At 37.3% G+C, this 22,370-nt stretch overlaps 1 protein-coding gene across 1 annotated transcript; it reads left to right on the top strand.

Moving 5' to 3' along the window:
* The first annotated feature begins 454 nt into the window (after positions 1-454).
* On the top strand, positions 455-21,326 carry TRA2A (transformer 2 alpha homolog). Its single transcript, XM_002921335.4, has 8 exons — positions 455-675; positions 10,727-10,860; positions 14,185-14,350; positions 16,095-16,283; positions 18,467-18,582; positions 19,645-19,770; positions 20,076-20,143; positions 20,301-21,326. The coding sequence occupies exons 1-8, from the start codon at positions 640-642 to the stop codon at positions 20,309-20,311; spliced, it is 846 nt and encodes a 281-aa protein (XP_002921381.1). The 5' UTR covers positions 455-639; the 3' UTR covers positions 20,312-21,326.
* Positions 21,327-22,370: the final 1,044 nt, after the last annotated feature.

Here is a 22,370-nt window from a genome sequence, read left to right as displayed (position 1 = left end):
GTGGAGGGCCAGGAGACAGGAGTGAGGCAAGGAACTGTGACTTTTCATTATAAACCCACCTGTGCATGTATTATGTTGATAGTATTACAAAGGGCAAAGGTTAAAGAAAAGTAATATAGTGCTGAAAATACCCAAAAATAAAAACATATTAATTTTATACTGTATTTACTTCCAGTTTTTTCTGTTCCATCAAAATTCATTTGGAAAATATTTAAAGGAGCCAAGGTCAATAAAAGCACATCTGGTTATTGAAGATCTTCAAAGAACTGACGTGTTAGAAAGGGGTCCTAAATCTGGAGGTCATTGATTCTGTTCCAACGCCAGGAGACTCCCAACACAGGTCACTCACCCCCTCCTCCGCGCCCCCCTAGGTCGGGACAGCCACAAAGCCTCGCGGGAGGCGGGGCTAGTGACGTCTCAGAGACGACCCGCCCCCTTACGTCGCGTACCGGGAGGCCAGAAGGTTTCTGGCGGGGCCGGCGCCATCTTGCCGGAGCCTGCGACCGAGTGGGAGTGGAGCGGAGCGGCCGTTGTTGCCGACTCTTTCCTCCTCCCCACGGTCCAGTCAGCGGTGATTAGGCCATCGGCCCTCAAGCCGAGACTTGTCTCTTATTTAGTTCTGGGGAGCGCCTGGCCGACATGAGTGATGTAGAGGAGAACAACTTCGAGGGCAGAGTGAGTACAAAGCCGCGGGAGCCGTCTTCGGCGGCGGCCCGATGCTCGGGGTTTCACGGGAACGAGCGCGGTCGGGCGGGGTTGCGGGGAGTCCTGCGGGGGCCCGCGGGGAGCAGCCTCTGGAGCCATCGCGGTTGTTTCTTCACATACCAAGATGGCTTCTGGGTTCCACTCTTTCCCCAAACACCACGGATAACCCCTCTCCCCCATTTTTGGAGACTGACTGATACCTGGACTCCTGGGTCCGATTTCCCCCCGCAGTGCGCCCTCCCTTCTCCCCACCCCTGAGGCTTCATTATCTGTGTTCCGAGGAGTGGGTCCCCGTCGCGATGGGGCGGGAGGAGACGGCAGGGAGTTCCCCTCCGGCCGGATAGTGGTAGGTGCTTCCTGCGGTGGCATTTCTGGCGACCCCGAGCATCGTAGAGGGTCTCGGGGTCGAAACTGCGCGGGGCTGTTGTCCGGGCGGGGAGAAGCTGGCGTGGGACTAGCTGGGGCCTGTGTCTCCTTGGCTCTCTATTGCAGTGAGCGGCCGCGTCTCTGTTGGAACCGGCGGCGTTGCGTCTATAAAGGCGAAAGCCTTGAGGTTGAAGGTGGGACGAGCCTAATGAAGTGGTTAGTCAACGACCGCACCGACCCTTAAGCGTTCTTAAGACGAGAGCTGTGAGGGGAAAACTACGCAAGGAGCCCTTTTCCCTTAATGTCCCTTTTACTTTCTTTTCACTTCAAAATGAATGTGGAAATGCTATAACGCCTGATTTTTCTAATTCCTTGATGTTGGGTTTTTTTCTCTCTTCTTTATATCTCAACTTCTAATGCTTTCCTTCCTATGATCTTTCATCTAAAAACCACTTCTTCACAGGTTTTTACGGTAAACAAAAAAAAATCACATAACTGAACAAATTTGGTGGCTCAGTATTTTAAAAATAGTCAGTTTTTCACTATTCTGTAACGCAAAACGCTACCTGGAAATTACAGACCCCCTCCCATTTCTCTTCTCTCCCCATCCCCCTACAAAGAGGGCTCAAGGATTTCCATTATTTGGGGTCAGTGAATAGAAAGATCACAAAGATATGTTATCTTCAGCCTAGATGTAGTAGAACACTTATAGTTTGAGTTCTGCTTCCGAAGTTACCCTCGTAGTGGTAATTGGTGGAAGTGGGTTAGTGTGAAACCCTGAAAAGAAAATCACCAGGCAGCATGTTCTTGCTGTTGTGTTGGTATTCTAGTCACTAGGGGAAACACATAATTAAGGTGTGTGCTGGATGGAATGAATTTTGTCTTTTTTAAGAAGTTAATGATATAAGTACTTAGAACCAGACAGTTAAATCAGAAGGTCGATTTAGGCTTTTGTTCTTTGTGAGGAAAAAGATTTAAATAGGTTAGAAACAAAGCTTCTTATTAATGCCTTTAAGATTGGATTTTTAAAATAAAATCTCAATCGCAGATACAAATGAGTAGTTGAACCTGCTTTTTTCTTAGGATGAGATATTGTCCCAACAAAACTTTTTTAAAATCTTGCAATAAAAATATTTGGTGGTAATTGTAAACTGCTTGTTTTGATCATGTTAGGTAGTTACGGGAAGAAATTTTGCTATCCATTAATCTTTCCTTCCATAAACTGCAGTACAGAAATTTATTTTTTTTGCTAATGTTTGTTTTGATTTGGTTTGTGGGAAAGTGAAGAGGACTACTATTGGGGACATTTTCCTTTTTACCTCTTAGTCATCAAGTCGAGGAATGGAACAAGTTCTAGATAACTGTCAGCTTACCCACCTAAGAAAGCAATGTATGTAAGAATCCCACCCAATTTTATGCTAAAATTTATTTAGACATTAACATTCTATGTTAATGTGTTCTCCACCCCCCCACACACACTGTTTACGGTCATGACAGTATTTTTTGACACGTGATACCTAAGTGTATTTTAGTGTAAATAAACTCAGCAGATTGAATAATGAATACGCCTACCCTTACCTGTTACATCTTTTTTTTTTCTTTTGTAGGTTGAGGTAATTGTCTGTATTTGTAATTGGTTAAAGAATTAGAAGAATGCCAGAAGCTTTTCTGAGGGTGTATACTTTTTCTTTTTTTAAATTGTTTCTTAACAACAATAATCAGTAGTGCTTTTGGTTTTTAAACTGTGATTTCTTATCTGCTAACCACAAACCAGCAGTTTTTAAAAATTTTTATAGAATACAGTTGTGTAATCTCTGTATCTAAATGTAATGACCATTTAGAGAGCCTCAAAACAGGATTTTCAAATTATGGTTTTTTTTTTTCAAGTAGTTACACTTCAAATTTTATAACTAAAAGTAGAGGAAACATTGACAGGTCAGATTTCATTTGCTTTATTTATGGAATAAATAGTACATATTAACCCCATCTTACTGAAGAGATACCTAGAATTAGAGGGTAATTTTCTAAAGACTGCAGAACACATTAAAGAAACAGGACTACTACTAATAGTTCTTGTATTTGTAGCATTTTAGAATCTTATCACCCCACCACCAGATCTTTGACATATTTTCAAATGTATTACTTAAAATCATTTTGCAAGGATTGGTGTACTCATACCTTTTTAGAAATGAAAAACCGAGGCCTAGAAGATCGTGTAGCCAGGAATCAGATTTACAGGTCCCAGTCCATTGCTCATTGCATACATATACTATGCTTTATACATTTTGATTTACTTTTTAAAAAGCACACTGTACTTCGGCGTTAATATGTTTGCTAAAAACAGTTTATAGCCGCTTAATTTTCCACTATAGATTGTCTCTTCCATTATAGAGGACTGGAGTAAAAGAACTTTAGGAAAGAAAATATAACTGGCTGAATTTTGTTATAAGTAACCCTAATAGTTAACCCAACCAAAATTCCCTCTGCCTGAGGTAAAACTGTTAAGCATCTGCCGCCTTTTTAGTAAAGGTCAGGTGTTCTTGAGGGAAAAAGAACTCAGTCTAATTTGAGATGACTGACAGCTCAGATCTGGGTAAAAGTAAGTATATAATCAAGTGTCCTGTGATAGAATTAATAAGGAATTCAGAAAATGGAGCTGAGTAGTTTTGTGAGCTAGGGGAAAGGGGAAGCTTTACCTAATGTGTAAAACTCACATTGGGTTTTATAGTTAGGGAATAGATTGATTCTATGGATATGACAATGAGGAGGTTGCTGAGGGTAGCGAGAGAATAGATTTGTCTAGATAGGCAGTCAGATAGTGGAGGTTTTTAATTCTAGACACAGGGATTTGGACTTAATCCGATATGCAGTAGGAAGGCATGTATGGATTCTTAATTCTGAGAGTGGCATAACGAAAGGAATTTTAGCAAAGAACAGAAGGAAGAGCAGCAAGGGACACTTGAACTATTTAAGGAAGGAAATTATGAAAACTGTAGTCTAAATGGGACAGCAGTGGGTTGTAAAGAATGAGTGAGACATTTTCAAGGGATCCAGGAGGAAAGAGTTGCCTTTAAAATAAATAGGTTCATTAAAGCAGTTTGTTGAGGACATGTATATCAACTTAACAAATATTTTAAGTGGAAATGTCTTGGAGCTGAGAGTGAGGCTGCCACTTGAGTTATGAATTTGTTCATAAAAAGAGTTGTTTGCTTCACACAGCTTCAACTAAAATTAGGATTTAGGCCTCAAAAAAATTGTAGTCTCCTTCATAGAAATTAAGGGAAATGGAAATTAAGCTTTTCTTATTTTACTCATTTTATTCACCTTTTACCCCTAATTTGTTTTTTTAACCAACTAGAAAAATGTTAAGCCCGATTTTTTTTTTTTCCTCTTACAGTGGCCCATTGTTTTTAATAGAGATCATTGATTCTCATGTAGGGGTCCATCTTATAATTCCATAATTGTCTATGCTTTGTAGTACAGTTGAAGAGGAAGGAGAATACTTGTCTCCTTTTTAGAGTTAGCTAGAATCTTGAGTAGCTAGAATATTTTAAGTGACTCCTAGTGTTCCCCTTCTTAATATATTAGATGGTTTGACTGGATGACAGAAGTGAATAGCAAAATACAAATTCCTCTGTGCCTGTCTGGAATTAAAATGTGTGCTAAGATACTTTGTTAAAGAATAGCAGAAATATGGGAAACTTTTTTTTCTTCCCTGTAGCCTGATTTGTAATGATTGGGGTAATGATGGTGCCATTCAAAACCCATCTTGGTGACTGGCTTAAAAAAAAAAAAAAAGAACCTTAAGCTAGGCTTTAATAAATGTGAGAGTACAAGTGAGGTTTACCCTCTCCCTTCCTTAAAAAAAAAAAAAAATAGACTCTTACAGAAAAGAATGTCAGGTCAGCAACTTAGCTTTTAAAAATACTTAGTTTCTTCATAGTTTAATTTCATATATCTCATCAACCTATTACAAAAGGGTAAGACTTCCTTTCTCATGATACTGACAGTATTAAACCCAAGACAAATCTGTCTTGGGTTTAATTTATTAAAGTTAAGTGCTGTCATTTATCCAATTTTAATGCTTTTTTATTCCTCCTGTGATTTTTTTAAGCAAAGAATTTGTAAACTTAAGCAAACATTGTAATGCTCAAATTTTATTATTTGAGACTTTCACTGAAGTGTGCTAATATGTTCAAATTAAGTAGAAGGTGGGATTTTTAAAAGGAGCGGTGTAACTAGTTGTACCCACAGTGCACAGATTTGTCATAGATGCTTAATGGTTTGTGCCATTCCTAAAATGAGAATAAAAAGTTCTGATACCTGAAAGAATTCGAAGGAATTAAAAATTTAGGAATGAGAGTCATAAAAAAAATACAGATGAGCTTTGTTTATGGATTGATTTTTGTGAATGAAGTTATTAACCTGTGGTTATGTGTAGTGTAACAAGCATGAAATGGCCGTGGATAATCAACATAATAATTTCCTAGAATCTTCCCGACAGTGTGGAAACCTTTTCTTTGATACTATCAGTGGGTGCTCAGGCATCAAATAACTAACCCTGGGATCCTTGTAAAAGGTATATATTTGCATGCTAAATGAGTTAATACCAATTGTTACTCACCTGTGTAGGATTTAGGAGGACAGAAGTGCAGGTGAGAAAGTAATAATGATCAGATGGGAAAAGAATCAGTAAACACTGTTTAAAAAAAAAAAAAAGTTGAGAGGGGAATAATGAAAGGAAATGTGGTTTCCCCTCCCTCCTTTAGGTTACTGTCAATATGTAGTTGTGAATAATCCGTATTGTCTCATGATTTTCACCAAAAGTGTGACCAGGGCTGCCCGATCAATCTGAGGTAGAAGTTGGTTGTTTGTTTTTAACTAAGGCCCTTTTAGTCTTTCTTACTCAAGATTCATAGATCGTCCCATGATACTAGAAGATGAGGACCTAAGTAGAAAGTTCTGTAACGGGTTCTTAGTAAATAATTTGCTTTTACTTGTTATTTATTGGCTTTTAATATAGCTAAACTTTTTGGACATTACAATTGATCATGACATACAAGCTGGCTGGTTTATGAACCATATTTAAAACTTGTACAAAAGATTATATAAATTCTACAGGTAATTTCACAGTTATGAATAGTTTAAATTTGATAATTATGCTTAAGTGCCAATTCCTACATAGTTTTTTTAAACATTTCCAAAATTATTCCAAACTTTAGAGAATGTAAAGACACAATGTTAGAGTATCTGTGAGCCTTTGCAGATGGAAAGACTGCTTTAACCTCACTTAGAATGCAGCATATAGGTATTTTCTTTTTAAGGAATTGCTTTAATAGCAGTTATGGGTTAAGAAGAGAGTGGAATATTTCTTTTATAAGCTTAAGAGTCCAAGACAAGCAGCCTATCATACTCAAGAACTGATATTTATGTAGACTGAAATTAAAGAATTGGATAAACAAGAGTTTCCCTTAAGCCCCAAATAATGAAGTTATTAGTACAGTAAATATTATAAGCTATTGGAGTGATTTAAGTACCCCTCCCCCCTTGGGACGTAAAATTTACCTAAATGTGCTAATGTATTTTTATGGAAATAGATCTCCAGTTTCACAAAGTTAGTGGAAATATACATTTTGAGAATGTTTGTTTTAAAAGTTTATGCTATTATAGACTTGAATTTGTATAAACTTGGCACTATGACTTGGCTTAGAATTTGCATTGCCATAATAGAATGGGTTATAGTTTAGCAGTTATATGTTATGTGTTTATTTTAATGGGCTTTCAGTACTAAACATATATGTTGTTGGAATTTTTTTCTTCCACCTATCATATGATACTAACTGTATTAAAAGATAAAAGACTGCAATTATTGCTTACTGTAAGAATTGTTCATGTTCTGCAACAATGTGTACATATATTTAATAACCCTTCGCCTTGATTGAAGGAGTGGTACATGGTTGTTGTGGTTATTTACAGTATGTAAAATGCAGCTGTATTTTAACACAGATTGCTTAAATTGTATATACTGTGGTACTTTCTTAGTATTCATGGTTAGGTTTCTCTTTTTTATTTTTGGCTATGTCCTTCAGCTTCCACCCAAGGTACCTTGATAATAAAGAATAGTTAAAAGAACAAACATACACCGTTTAAGCAGGTTGCACTGTGAGAACTTTCTGCCTGGCTTCTGGTTTATAATAGGTAAGGTAGGCTGGAAGCCTCTTTGATTGCTCTTTAAAATGTGGATATGATTTGGTTGAGTCAGTCTACCCATTTCAACTAGACAGCATATTTTTTTTAAGTCGTTGGATCCACACGTAGGTTACTTGAGGAATCTGCAGAATTTCTTGACAGGACAGCTTTAAGAGTAGGTTAAGTATAAGGTAGTGAAACAGGACAGATAACACCCCTTCTCAGTATTTTATTTTTTCTGTTTGCAATTTCAATTCAGTTTCCAAATTCTGAATAGTTTTATGTATTTCTTTGAAGAGAAGTTGAAGTTATTTCGTAATGAAGACAAGTCAAAGGTAGAAAAGGATAATCTAGCATTTGTCCATAAAGGGCTTATTGTACCTTGGTTTCTAATGCACAGTGTAGTGAAAATGGTACTTACTTGGTACTAGGTTTTGAAAAATAAAGTTACTTAAAAGTGGCAAGGATTCATATGACCATTTTTGTGTGCATGAAGACTTAACTACCAGTTCTTAGAATGATGAGCTTTTTTTTTTTTTTTTGGTATTACAGTAAAAAATAATTCTGAAGAATTAAAAGTTTATTTTATGCTTTGTAGTTAATTCTTCAGGTTAAGTTTACTGACAGTTATTGATTTACTTTTTTAGATAAGTCTCTAAATTGTTTTTGGAGGTTAAAATGGTAGTAACTTTATAAATAGGTGTTACAAGGGAGTTAAGAGGACTGTTTCTTAACCTTGAATGATTCCATGAAGAAATTTATGCATATTCAGGTTTCTCTGGTAAAAAAAAAAAAAAACAAAAAAAAAACTGAAGGATGGAAACAAAGGAGGTGTTAGGTATTTGTGACACCTTAGATAATTAAAAAGCAAGACTTTTTAAAAAAAATATTCTAATGTCTTTTGAAAAGATACTCTGTTGTATCTTAATGTTTTGTTACCAAACCAAAAGGAAATTTTCATTTTTTCCAATAAGTTGCTATGCCAGAACTGAAATTTAAACTTTAAAATTTAAGATGTTACTAAGTTGCCTTGTTTATATATTAATTCCTAAGAAGTGGCAATTTCCAGCACTGGTGAATAATTTTCAACTGTTATTATTTATGAGGAAAGACTTGGACATCGAATGTACACATATTTGGACCGTAATATTTTTATCATGTACTAGAAAGCTTCACATAAGCATTTAAGAATAAATCTTGGGTTTTAATATAAGACTTTTATTTCTCTACTTGTAAAATTAAAGGTTTTATAGTTACAGAACGCAGAACATTCTGAAATGTATGTATAATGTGAGCTGTGGTAGTGTTCATAGATACTATTCCATCAGCTGCTGTTCAACAGTAGCATAAATGTTAAACCACAGGATCAGTTTTATAGAAGGAAAAGCTAAGAGAGAGGGGAAGATATTCTTTCCAGCTTAATGAATCAGCCTGTATGATTCTTCAATTACAAGCAAATTAACCATTCCTTTTTTTTTTTTTTAAGTACCGAATATGCTGCTTTTACAGTTTTGGTGAATGAAAAAGCCTAAATTGCCGTGCCTGCTCCAGGCATTTGTCCAGAAATTTAGAGTATCAGAGATGTGGTGAAAGACTTATTGTAGGTAGCTAAATGGAAAAGGTTGATATTTAACTGAAAGGTAGCTATATTTTTCAGTTTTGTTTGCATCTGAAAAATAGACCTAGCAGCATTAGTACAGTTCTTGGTAAATAAGTCTTTTCACATTAAACTCAAAGTAAAGGGAAAGTCTTAAGGAAGCCGTGTGGTAGGTAGTCTTGTGGCATAAATGAAAATTGGTGTGAATTTGGGGTGATTATTCACACTAATAATCAAGGCTCAAATGGACAGAAACAGAATTGCCTGTCCTACTTTGGTCGTAAGTGCCTCATATATCTGTCAAATTTTAAAAGTCTCTTAATCAGTTCTAAATCATTTGATTTGGAGAGTTTTGATTTATATCCAACTTTTTCAGAAGCCCGTCAGTTTTCTGATATAAGATATAGTCATTGAAGGGAGTGGATGTATGCATAACTGCGTAAGATATGCAAAACTATGAATAAAATTGGTGGGATCAAAAAGTAAAGACCATGATACTAATTTTGTAACTTTTTGTACATTACAATATTTCATGGATAATATAGAATATTAAAATGGCACAGTTGCAAAATTACATGTACTTAGAAATTTACAAGCCAAAGGGGGAAATTTTAAGAATTTCATACCTTCTTTTCCCCTTAGTTTTTTCTTTATGCTGCTTTTACATTAGAACATATGTTTCTGATTAAGTTGGAGTGTGCGAAGTTAGTGGTCAAACGTACTTGGAAGAAGATGTTAGTAATTTCATTAATTTAATTTTTTTATTTCTTTGAACCTCAGCATGTGTCCTGTAATATGTGAGTTTAGGTAGGTGTACACAATTTTCAGCCTAGAATGCTTTGCTTTTAACTGTACCTTGGTATCTTAGTATGGCTTAATAAAAAAGCTTATTTTAAGATGACTAAGAATCTTTAAGTTGTAAGCTAGTAAAAACTTAAGACATAGGTGGGGGGATTACAGTTAATGTTAGATTTATGCTTGGGTTAAGTGTTGATATTTAAATTGTTCACATTTTTAGGAACTAGGATGAAACGTGAAACGGGAGGAGGGTGAAGAATATGGTAAAAACATTTAGAGAAATTAAGTAAATTCTCTTTAATTGTTAGAAACTAGACTTTGGACAATTTTAAAGATTATAAAATTGTTTTTTTAATAAACTAGTTATTTGCACTTTACCTGCTGGCTTTTCCATTATGGTAGATAACATTCTGAACTCCAGCAGAGTTTTATAATCCCCACGTGCTTAAATATACTAAATGTTCTTTTTCCATTAAGGTTAATGTTCGTGAAGAAATTGAAGAGTTTTTTCCAAGAATGTGGAAGATAAATCAAGATAAAAGAAGGCTAATGAAAAGTATTAAAGATCAGAAAATTAAAATTGAATGGGGGAAAAAATTGAACAGAAGATTGGTCAGATAGAAGCACTTGAATATTTTTTTTAAGGCTATTTTGAATTGTTTGAATTGGGGAAGAATACACGAAGTATGAAAAATGAAAAACTCAATGAAGAATGAAGAGAAGTAGAAAGCAAGAGTGAAGTAGAATTAAAAGAATCTGGAAGAATGAATGGGTCCTAGGTTAAGTAAATGTATGGTTTATGTTCCAGTGTCTGTATGATCAAGTTGTAGATGAATTTGCATGATTTCTTAGTTAATAGAGAATTGGTGATCTGGTTCAAATAGGGAATTATTGAGGACAGTTAGCAGTATTAACAATGGGTTATTAATGAGCTGAAATTTTTTCTGGAGGGTGTTGCCTAACCATTTGTTTTTTCAGGAGCAATCAATATAAATAATTACGGTACTTTAAATGTTAGGTGTTAGGCATCTACGTGACCAGTGCCATTTGTAATACTGTCTTCTTTGTTAGGAGTCTCGCTCTCAGTCAAAATCTCCAACGGGAACTCCTGCTCGTGTAAAATCGGAGAGCAGGTCAGGATCTCGTAGTGCATCAAGGGTTTCCAAACATTCAGAATCTCATTCTCGATCAAGATCAAAATCCAGGTAAGTGTGCTTAAAATAATACTTAAGATGCTTTCCTTAGCTTTTTCAGAGCAAGGTGATTTTTAGCAGGTCCCTCACTTTTCCTGCGTTTTGTGTAGAAGTTTCACAAAATCTTGAAGTAGTTTTTCTCAAACTGTGGAGTTTAGAAATGAATGTTCTGGGGGCAGCTGGGTGGCTCAGTCAGTTAAGCATCCAACTCCTGATTTCAGCTCAGGTCATGATTGCAGAGTCTTGAGATTGAGCCCTGCATCAGGCTCCGCCCTCAGCGGGGAGTCCGCTTCTCTTCCTCTGCATCTTCCACTCATGCTCTTGTGCACATGCACACATTCCCCCACCCCAAGTAAATAAATCTTTAAAAAAAAAATTTAATGCTCTAGGTAAAGATTTAGATACAGCAGAGTCATCTCTTAGCCCAGTTAACCTATCAGATATTAGCTATTAATATAAATAAAATGTGTTGCTTGATTTAAATGTACTTGGCAATAAGAATTGGAGTTTGGTTTTATTTCAACAGTATTTGTGTAACAAAAATTTAGTTTTCTCCGTTGGAGGCTTGGCATGTAATTTAGTGCAGAGAAGGTTGATGTAGCTATGTTGTACTAATTACCGGAATGATTTGAGAAGCTTTTTCAAGATTCACATTCCAGCTGCATCCTTTACCTGAAGATTGTGACTTAATAGGTCCAGGGTAGAATCTAGCCAGATATAGTTGGGGCAGGGAGTGGGGGGAGTCTCTGGGTGATTCAGAACCTCCTACCACTATCGTCTCCACTGACAACAAAAACTGTAGTGAACCACTGCAAAGTTCACTGTATCACATGTCCAGGTGTACGGAGGTGGGTGAAAGAAAGTTTAAAAACAACCTGGACAGTTAATTCAATAAGTCATAATTTCTTGATTAGAGACATAATTTGTCTTTTGTATAGAGTTTCCTTGCCAGTGGAGCATGAGACAGAAGAATTGGTTAAAGGGCTGTACTTTTCCTGAGTCCACAGCTATGTCTTTATCGTATCCAGGATCCAACTTGATTTACTAGCCACTCTAACAAAATCTACATGTGCATGGGTATGCAAACGGAAATGAGCATATTTTCATTTTAGGACCTTTGCATTTGCTGCTCTCAGCCTAGAATTCTCTTTCCTCAGGTATTCAGTCATTTGATTTATTCTCTGCCCAAGCGTTAACTGAGAACATTAAAGATCATGCATGCTCTTTATTCCCTTACTCTTAGTTTTTTTCTTAATACTTACCAATATCTGATTTAGAGGAAAGTTAGGCACTCCTGAAGTGTTTTTAATGTCTCTTTTTTTCATTACTATTTAAGAATAACAATTGATGGGGCGCCTGGGTGGCACAGTCAGTTAAGTGTCTACCTTCAGCTCAGGTCATGATCTCATGGTCCTGGAATCCAGCCCTGGGTCAGGCTCCCTGCTCAGTGGGGAGCCTGCATCTCCCTCTCCTTCTGCCCATCTCCTTGCTTGTGTGCTCTCTCTCTCTCAAATAAATAAAATCTTTTTAAAAAAAAATAAAAATAACAATTGATATGTTAAAAGACATAATTCTTATTAATGTTTATCTTTTACATTGGGGCTATAAATTACTGCTAAAGAAAATTGAAGGTAGGGGCGCCTGGGTGGCACAGCGGTTGGGCGTCTGCCTTCGGCTCAGGGCGTGATCCCAGCATTATGAGATCGAGCCCCACATCAGGCTCCTCTGCTATGAGCCTGCTTCTTCCTCTCCCACTCCCCCTGCTTGTGTTCCCTCTCTCGCTGGCTGTCTCTATCTCTGTCGAATAAATAAATAAAATCTTTAAAAAAAAAGAAAAAGAAAATTGAAGGTATCTAAAAGTAGCCTAAATCTGCTAGGAACCACATCTCCATGTCTTACCAAGGAACCATTGCTCTTGTTATTCCTAGAACACCTTTGGCCTGTCTACCTAGTCAAATTTATGTCTCCCAGCTTTATTATTAGCCTTCTTTGTTTTGAATAATCTTTCCTCATTAGTTTTTATTCCCTTCACCCATGTGCTTTCTTTTTTAACTTTCTGGCCCTTAGCATGTATAACATTTATTGAACATCTTAAACAAGTTATTTTGTAAGACTGTGATCACTACTAGGGCTCCTGGGTGGCTTGGTTGGTTAAGCATCCAACTCTTGATCTCAGTTCAGATCTTACTCTCAGGGTTGTGAGTTCAAGCCCCACGTTCAAAAAAAAAAAAAAAAAAGACTGTGATGACTTCTAGTCTGGGTGTTTATTAAGGATGGGTCAGATGAATAGTAAATAAATAGTTGCATTAAGGGGTGCCTGGGTGGCTCAGTCTGCCACTGCATCTGCCTTGGTCTCAGGGTCCTGGGGTCAAGCCACACATCGGGCTCCCCGCTCAGAGAGCCGATTTCTACCTCTCCCCACCTTGTGCATTCTTTCTCTCTCTCAAATAAATAAAGTCTTTAAAAAAAAAAAAATGTTGCATTAAGAAGCAAAAAGAATCAATGACTGGAAGTAGAGATAGGAGATGAACTAGGGAATCAGCAGTGGAGAATGGGTGCGGTACTGTGGAAAGCTTGAAGAAATGAAGACTTACATGGGCATTTAGGTTGTTGAATTAATTTAGCAGATGCTAGATTGCAGTGGGCTAAAGAAAGAAAGGAAATGGTGTTTAACAGTGAAGGGAATATAGAACTATATTGAGAAGATGATAAGAATCAAAGGATTTTACTGTGGTGGTAATGGTAGTTGGTGGTTTCTGTTGTCTTTGTTGTGGTAAGATACACATAACAAAATTTACAGTCTTAATCATTTTTAAGTGTATAGTTCAGTGGTAGTAAATACATTCACATTGTGCAACCATTACTACCATCTGTCCCCAGAGCTCTTTTCATCTTGTAAAACTGAAACTCTGTAACCATTAAACAAGGGTTCCTTGTTTTCCCCTCCTCCCAGCCCTTGGCAACGACCATTTTACTTTCTGTCTGTGTGACTTTGACTACCTTAAGAACCTTATGTAAGTGTAATCACAGTATTTGTCTTTTGGTGACTGACTTGTTTCACTTAACATAATGTCCTCAAGTTTCATCCATGTTGCAGAATATTGCAGGATTTCTTTAGTGCTAGTTTGTTTTTTCTTTTTAAAGAAGGTAGAGTTGTAACATGCTTGCAATGTAAAGTGAAAAGAGTGTAGAAGGGATAGACTAAGAACATGATTGAGTGATAAAAAGAACTAGAGGAAAAATATTCTTTCCTCAGAAGGGAACTGGGATACATGTAGAGATCCTTGGCATTAGCCATCTTGTTTCAGTATTTTTACTTAAATATTTCTCTCAAAGGTCGAGGTCAAGGAGGCATTCTCATAGACGTTACACTCGATCCAGATCCCATTCTCACTCTCATAGGAGACGATCTCGAAGTAGGTCATATACACCAGAATACCGGCGTCGAAGAAGCCGAAGTCATTCTCCAATGTCTAACCGGAGAAGACATACAGGCAGCAGGGTATGTGGTTTTTAAAAATTAATGAAAATTTATTTTATGAGTTTAGTCATAGCATAATATCTTGCTTTCATGAGATCAGACCATTATTTTATTTTATTTATTTATTTTTAAAGATTTTATTTATTTATTTGACAGAGACAGGGATAAAGGGAACACAAGCAGGGGGAGTGGGAGAGGGAGATGCAGGCTCCTCACTGAGCAGGGAGCCTGATGCAGGGCTCAGTCCCAGGACCCTGGGATCATGACCTGAGCTGAAGGCAGATGCTTCATGACTGAGCCACCCTGGGCGCCCCTTAGACCATTATTTTAAAGTGGTACTCCAGGGGCACCTGGCTGGTTCAGTCAGTGGAGCATGTGACTCTTGATCTCAGGGTTGTGTGTTCGAGCCCTTCATTGATTGTAGAGATTACTTAGGAAATAAAAAATAAAGTGGTACTCCAGAAGCATCCTTAAGCGTATGAATATTGTTTATATACATTTAAATATATTTTCTTGACTTTGAGTAGTTAAAAGATGAAATTTGGGGAAAAAATACATGTTCCAAGAATTAAAATGAAAAGCATGAGTTGAGAATATTGAGGTGAAAAAGTTTGGTGGGGATTGGGGGAAGCTGGCAAAGAAATACATGTAGTTATAATAACAGCTAACACATTGAGCACTGTGCAGTTTTTCAACACATTTAATGGATAAGAGTCTTGGATATGTGACACTGAGGTTTGGTTTTTGGCTAACTGGCAGAGCCCAGGTTTCAGCAGGCTGCTTGACTCTTAAAGTTCCCATGCCTAACTGCTGTGCTTTGCTTTTCCCCCATGTGATACTGAATTATTTAACTGATGATGTTTTAAAATCTGTACATAGATTTTTCAAAATCTGGATAGTGGGAAGTTTGAAGGAATACCCTTGGTAAGAATGAAAATGGAGGAAAGTCTAATCAGCAATTACAAATAAAGTCATATTAAGTACAAATCTGTAAGCTAGATGGGGCGCCTGGGTGGCACAGCGGTTAAGCATCTGCCTTCGGCTCAGGGCGTGATCCCGGCATTGTGGGATCGAGCCCCACATCAGGCTCTTCCGCTATGAGCCTGCTTCTTCCTCTCCCACTCCCCCTGCTTGTGTTCCCTCTCTCACTGGCTGTCTCTATCTCTGTCAAATAAATAAATAAAATCTTTTAAAAAAAAATCTGTAAGCTAGAAAATACTTGAATAAACCACAAATATGGCTTTAAACTATGGTGGATTCATAGGATACATTCTGAAAATAGCTGGACTGGAAAATAGGGATATTTTTATTCAGGCTACAATGGAAGGATACTCCAAAGAAGGCCTGAGTGTACTGTGAACTGTAAAATACAGTTCATCTGGTTTTTTTCCTCTTAAAGTCTTCTTTCCCAAGTGACTTGAAACAGTATAGTCTTTATGTATTAGGTGAGGTGTTTTAAGCAAAGTCTTTCTTCCTTCCTTCCTTCCTTCCTTCCTTCCTTCCTTCCTTCCTTCCTTCCTTCCGTCCTTATTTATTCGAGAGAGAGCGCGGGAGTGAGGGGGCAGGGAGAAGAAGCAGCAAATTCCTCACTGAGCAGGGAGCCCGACTCAGGACTCCATCCCAGGACCCTGGGGTCATGACCTGTGCCAAAGGCAGATGCTCAACTGACTGAGCCACCCAGGCACCCCAAAGCAAAGTATTTCTGTGCGTATTAATTTTTATTTCAATTTGGAGCTTGAAATTAAATCACATATTTATTCAACAGGCAAATCCAGATCCCAACACTTGTCTTGGAGTGTTTGGCCTCAGTTTATACACAACAGAGAGAGATCTTCGTGAAGTATTTTCTCGATATGGACCATTGAGTGGTGTCAATGTGGTTTATGATCAGCGAACTGGACGATCACGAGGATTTGCTTTTGTTTATTTTGAAAGAATAGATGACTCAAAGGAGGTAATTTTGTTTTTATAATTACTTTTCAATTTGAAATTTTTCTGATGTGATAATTATATTGTTAAAAGTTGACTAATAGTTTCCCGGTTCCATAACTTGTTTTCTTTCATTCCCTAACCTGAGTTTGTTTCAAACTCTTCCTTTCAGGACGTCTGGGCAGCTCAGTGGCTAAGCGTCTGCCTTCGGCTCAGGTCACAATCCCAGGATCCTGGGATTGAGTCCCACATCAGGCTCCTTGTTCAGTGCGGAGCCTCCTTCTCCCTCTGCCTGCTCTGCGTACTGCTTCCCCTGCTTGTGCTCTCTGACAAATAAATGAATAAAATATTTTTTAAGGGGCGCCTGGGTGGCGCAGTCGTTAAGCGTCTGCCTTCGGCTCAGGGTGGGATCCCGGCGTTACAGGATCGAGCCCCACATCAGGCTCCTCCGCTGGGAGCCTGCTTCTTCCTCTCCCACTCCCCCTGCTTGTCTTCTCTCTCTCTCGCTGTCTGTCTCTGTCAAATAAATAAAATCTTTAAAAAAAAAAAACTTTTTAAAAAACTCCTTATCTTTAAAAAAATAAAATAATAATCAGACCTTAACAAATGGCGGGGTACCTGGCTGGCTCAATTAGTAGAGCATGCAACTCTTGATTTCAGGGTCATGAGTTTGAGCCCCACATGGGCATAGAGCTTACTTTAAAAAAAAAAAACAAAAAACTAATAAATGTACCATTTTACATGTGATAGTAATTGGACATAGGTCACTGCTGAATGCATCAACAGCATTTGATTGCAACATAAATAGTCATAATAAAAGTTAGCATATCTTGGGGTGCCTGGGTGGCTCAGTCGTTAAGCTTCTACCCTCAGCTCAGGTCATGATCCCAGGGTGCTGGGATCAAGCCCCAAGTCGGGCTCCCTGCTCAGCAGGGGAGTCTGCTTCTCCCTCTCCCTCTGCCCCTGCTCATGTGCTCTGTCTCTCTTGCTTTCTCTCTCTCTCAAATAAAATCTTTAAAAAAAGAAAGAAAGAAAAAACAGATAAATAATAAAAGCCTGTCTTTCAAAAATAGTAGAGGCTAGTGGCATCTAGTGGATGAAGGCCAGGAATGATGCCAGACCTCTTACAGTGCACAGGACAGCCTCCCACAATATAGAATTAGCAGTCCAAAAATGTCAATATTGTGGAGGTTTAAAAACCCCAGATAATTCTAACAAAATAACACACCAGGTTGTAAGTCATTTATGTAATAGACATTCTAATCAGCATTCTCTTATTTAGTTATTTAGTTATTTATTTTGAGAGCAAGCGTGTGCACACATGAGCTGGGTTCCCGCAGAGGGAGAGAGAAAATCTTAAGCAGGCTTCATGAAATCAAGAGTTGGGACACGCAACCCAGTGAGCCACCCAGGCGCCCCTCTAATGTTTTAATTTGTCAAATATAATGACCTTTTTTTGGTTATATATTTGTGATTTGTTTATTTCTGTTCTCAATTAAGAGATAAAAGTATAAGTTTAAAAAATCCTAAGGTATCTGACCTGAAGTAAAAGTTGTGAAGTATAAAATAATACCACAATTAAGATTTTTTTTAAATATGAAATTTGCCCTAGCTCTTGATTCCTCCCATAACCACCCTGCCAAGTTTATTTCTTTATAAAATAAAATGAAAATGGCAGCTTTACTATAGTTCCAAGGAACTTGCAAATTTGGTTAAGTAGTTGAAATTACTATCCTATTTATTGGTATTAGTGCTGAAGGGCAGAGTGATAGGGAATGTGAGTGCAGATATAAAGACCAGGAGCATGTTGGCAGGTTTAGAAGTTCTTTTATATTTGGAGTTCACTAGGTGGCGGTGTGTTACCTAAGGAATGGTTTTTGGCTAACCTGGACTTGTCAGCTGAATTGCAGTTTCTGCTTGGAGTTGCCTAGACTTGAGTTGCCCAACTTGTATGGTTCTCAGTAGCTATCCCCAGTCTTTCAGCAAAGGCCTGTTTAAGTGTCTGTGTGTACGTAAGAAAACTCAATGCTGTTGACATGCATATATCAAGGTTTCGTATGTAAAATCCTGCCCCCTGTTTGGGAAAAGTTTAGAGAATTTTAATTTTTTAAATTTCAAATGGAAAACATGTTAAATTTGTTGTAGTTTTAGTAGTCTCTCGTTTGTGAATTATGTATGCATGACTTCTGTGCCTATTCTCCTTTAAAGGCTATGGAAAGGGCAAATGGAATGGAGCTGGACGGTAGAAGAATTCGAGTGGATTATTCTATTACCAAGAGAGCGCACACACCTACACCTGGCATCTACATGGGCAGACCAACTCAGTAAGATTGCAAGTTTTTTAAGCTGAACTAAGAGCCAGAAATTCATCAGAAATGTATGCAAACTTGATTAATCAAAAGATAAATGATTTTTTTTCCTGTAATTAGAATTGAAAGTTACTTAATTTGTGTATGTTCTTACATCTGTTTGAGGAGAGGGACAAATTAAAACCATTAGAGTCGTTCCTGGCTCTTTCCTTGGTGCTGTATAAATAGAAAAATTATTAAAAACTAGAAAAGTAGGGTATGCTTTCAAGTATTCTCTTTCTCTTCTTATGTGACTTTGGAAGTCTTGTGGATAGGGAAGAGTTTTACTGATAGTGGTGTGTATTTTTTTTAAGCCAGTTTTCACATCGTGTGGAAAATAGAGGCTTTTATAAATGTTTTTTTAATATAAAACAACTGAAGAGAATATTTCTTAAAAGTGAAAGAAGGAATATAGGCTTTCATTTACTTTGAATCCTTACTGGGGAAAATAGGAGGGTTTGGTAAGGAGAGCCTACAAAAACTGAAGTGAAAATAGTGTCCCTGTGATTAGAAGTTGGGAAGAACTATAAGAGAAAGTGATTAGAGTTTAAATTTGCTGCCAAAGATTTAAAAGCCAGACCTTGAAATTGTTTTAGTGCCGGGCCTCAGTGTAGGGTAGTTAATTCTTTTTGCTATTCAGGGTCGTTTAACCTTTTTAAATTCTTGATGTTTATTAATTGTTTTTTAATTAGTCATGAGGGCTCACATCTTAGCATTTTGGTACTGTTTCCCAGCACAGTACTTCATTTCAGCTTGTTGAAAAGGTCCTGCAGATTTGGATAGTGCATTAATAAAAGAACAGTTTATAGTTTGGGAGTTTTGTGAAGTCATTCCTGGTTATTTATGTTGTGAATAGGAATCCAAAGCAGAATAATACCATGGAAGTCAGCAAAGTGAGACACATGGGGGTCACTGACAAAAAAGGTGGTTCGTTCTCTTAATCTTCCTGTCTCCCTCCATTTTAGTTAAGTACCAGTTGGTATTAAATGATACTGCAAAATAATCGCATTGATGTAAAATCTTTACATTTTTCTGTAGTAGTGGCGGTGGCGGTGGTGGCGGTGGTGGCGGTGGTGGAGGAGGTGGCAGGCGTCGAGATTCTTACTATGATAGAGGATATGATCGTGGGTATGACAGATATGAAGACTATGATTACCGGTACAGGTAATGTTTTATTGTAATTTCTGTTCTAAATTAGATGATAGTTGTATTATTTGGCACTTTTAATTTATGTTTCATACACATTAATAAAAATACTTAAAATAGATGATGGTTTCTTGAGAAAGTAGAGAGGATTTTCTCAAGATTGAGAACATAGGTTAATTATCTGTATTTGCCAGTATTTTCTTGTACCATGTGCTTGCTCCTGTAGTATTTGTAGTAGTACTTGAATGATGGGGAATTTTTATTTTCACTTGCCTCGATGGAGTAATTATGTGGTATGCTAAGTAATCTTTTATTTCCTACAGAAGAAGATCACCTTCTCCTTACTATAGTCGGTACAGATCACGATCGAGATCTCGTTCCTACAGCCCAAGTACGTATGCTTTTACTTTTGTGGCATTAAGAACCATTCCTAATTAATGGTTTATTTTAGAAAATTAGGGTATATGGAGATTGTTGATAGTTGGACAAATAATACGCAAGTCAAACTATAACTGTCATTTTGACTTTTGTTTTTTGCTCTCTTTCAGGACGCTATTGATAAACAGAATGGTTGCAGATGAGGACATCTTTTTTTTTTTTTTTCGTGTGTGTGTGTGTGTGTGTGTGTGTGTGTTGGTTTGATTTGGTTTTGGGTTTTTTGTTTGGTTTGGTTTTGGGTTTTGGTTTTGTTTTTTGTTTAATTCTGGATTTCCCCAAGCTTCTAATCCTTCTTACTTCTTAAAAAGAATCCTTAAAAAAAACAACAACAACAACTTTGGTTTATTCACCATCTACACTTTGTTGGTTGTATTGCTCTTTCCACCCCTTTTAGTATACTCTTAAAGATGTAATTGTTGTCATTTTGAGCAGTTAAACATCTTAAGAATGAAAAAAGGAACCCCCAGTGTTATGCTTTGTAGATGATTTTTATTTCTTTCTTTTTTCTTTTTTTCCCTTTTTTCTTTCTTTCTTTTTTTTCTTTGCTTTCACAGAAAATTAACTCCTGGCTAATCAAATGAGGAAAGAAATTATCTTTTTAAAGCTTCTTTTGTGTTAGTTATTGTTAGACATTGTATTAGAGACCTCCATTTACAACGAACTCCTTTTTTAACTTTCTCTTTTGGGGAAGGTAGTAAGTAACACATAAAGTAGTTCAGTCATGTCAAGTTTGGGGTGGCATGGAGCAGTCAAATAGTTGAGTGTCGAAAGTTTGAAGCTATAGAAGAAAACTCTTGGTCATTTCTTTTGAAGAATGAAATTTTTGAACCCTAAAAATTACGTCATTTTTTTTTTTAGAGATGAAAAAGCTTGTGGACTCCTACAAAACATGTATTTAAAATACATCTGTTAAATCTTAGTGTGATTTTTGTGTTGAATTTATTGAAATTTAAGTATTCCCTTAATCAGTGAAGGACAACTCATTATTTATTACTTAGAGCAATTGTATACTTTGCTGTTAGAAATTTAGGTATTGGGGCAATGGTTAAGCAGGCTGTTATTGTATAGTATAGAGTCCTTAGAAGATACGTGTGAGGAAAAGTCTCCTTTCAAATAAAACTTAATTTCTTTGAAAATGGGACTGTTTTATTGTGGTAGAATGGGGAAAAAATATAACTGCGTAGATTTGGGAACCAGTCCTTTTCCTGACATTTTTGCTTATACCCGATGGTATAATTCTTTCTCTTCCTCAGTCTTTAAAAATCCTTAATTTGGGTGGCTTTTTCTGTTAAGCATCTGCCTTTGGCTCGGGCCCTGATCTCAGGGTGCTGGGATCGAGCTCTGACGGCATGGGCTCCCTGCTCATCAGGGAGTTGTCTTCCCTCTCCCCTGCTCATGCCCGCACTCTCTGTCTCAAATAAATAATATCTATTTAAAAAATAAATAAATAAAAATCCTTGTTTTTCTTCCCTCCCCCCCCCTTTTTAAAAGATTTTATTTATTCATTTGAGAGAGAGCACAAGCAGGGGGAATGGCAGGGAGAGGGAGAAGCAGGCTCCCAGCCAAGCAGGGACCCCGATGTGGGACTAGATCCCCGAACCTGAGATCATGACCTGAGCTGAAGGCAGACGCTGAACTGACTGAGCCACCCAGGCGCCCCTTTTCCTCCCTTTTTCTGTCAGCCTAGTTGTTGATATTGAGAATGTTCAGTATCAAACACCGTGGGGAAGGAAAGATAAATAATACAGTTTATGTCTTTAAGAAGCCTATACTCTAATCGGAAGCATACTTAGACAACTCTAATATAAGGTGAGGGTGTTTTAGTAAAGAGGTAGATTATGTCAGGTGACTTTTATAAAAAGGTGTAGGAGCATGAGCTCCTTTGTTTTCTTCCTCAAAACAGTGAGGATAGAATTAAATTATAATAATCTGTATAAACTGATGGGATCTATGAGATTGAAGTGCCCCAGGTATCTTTGTCTTTTATTTATTTATTTTTAAAGATACTTAGTAGGGAGAGGGAGAGAGAATCTCAAGCAGACTCCTCACTGCGGAGCCTGATGCTTTACTCAGTTTCAGGACTCTGCGATCATGACCAGAGCCGAAATCAAGAGCCGGATGCTTAATTGAGCTATGCAGGTGCCCCATAATTTTTATTTTTTAAAGATTTTATTTCTGGG

The sequence above is a fragment of the Ailuropoda melanoleuca genome, chromosome 1 (genome assembly GCF_002007445.2).
Source record: "Ailuropoda melanoleuca isolate Jingjing chromosome 1, ASM200744v2, whole genome shotgun sequence".
Taxonomy (NCBI): domain Eukaryota; kingdom Metazoa; phylum Chordata; class Mammalia; order Carnivora; family Ursidae; genus Ailuropoda; species Ailuropoda melanoleuca.
The sequence above is the reverse complement of the archived record's forward strand: the minus strand, read 5'-3'. Positions and strand labels throughout refer to the sequence as shown.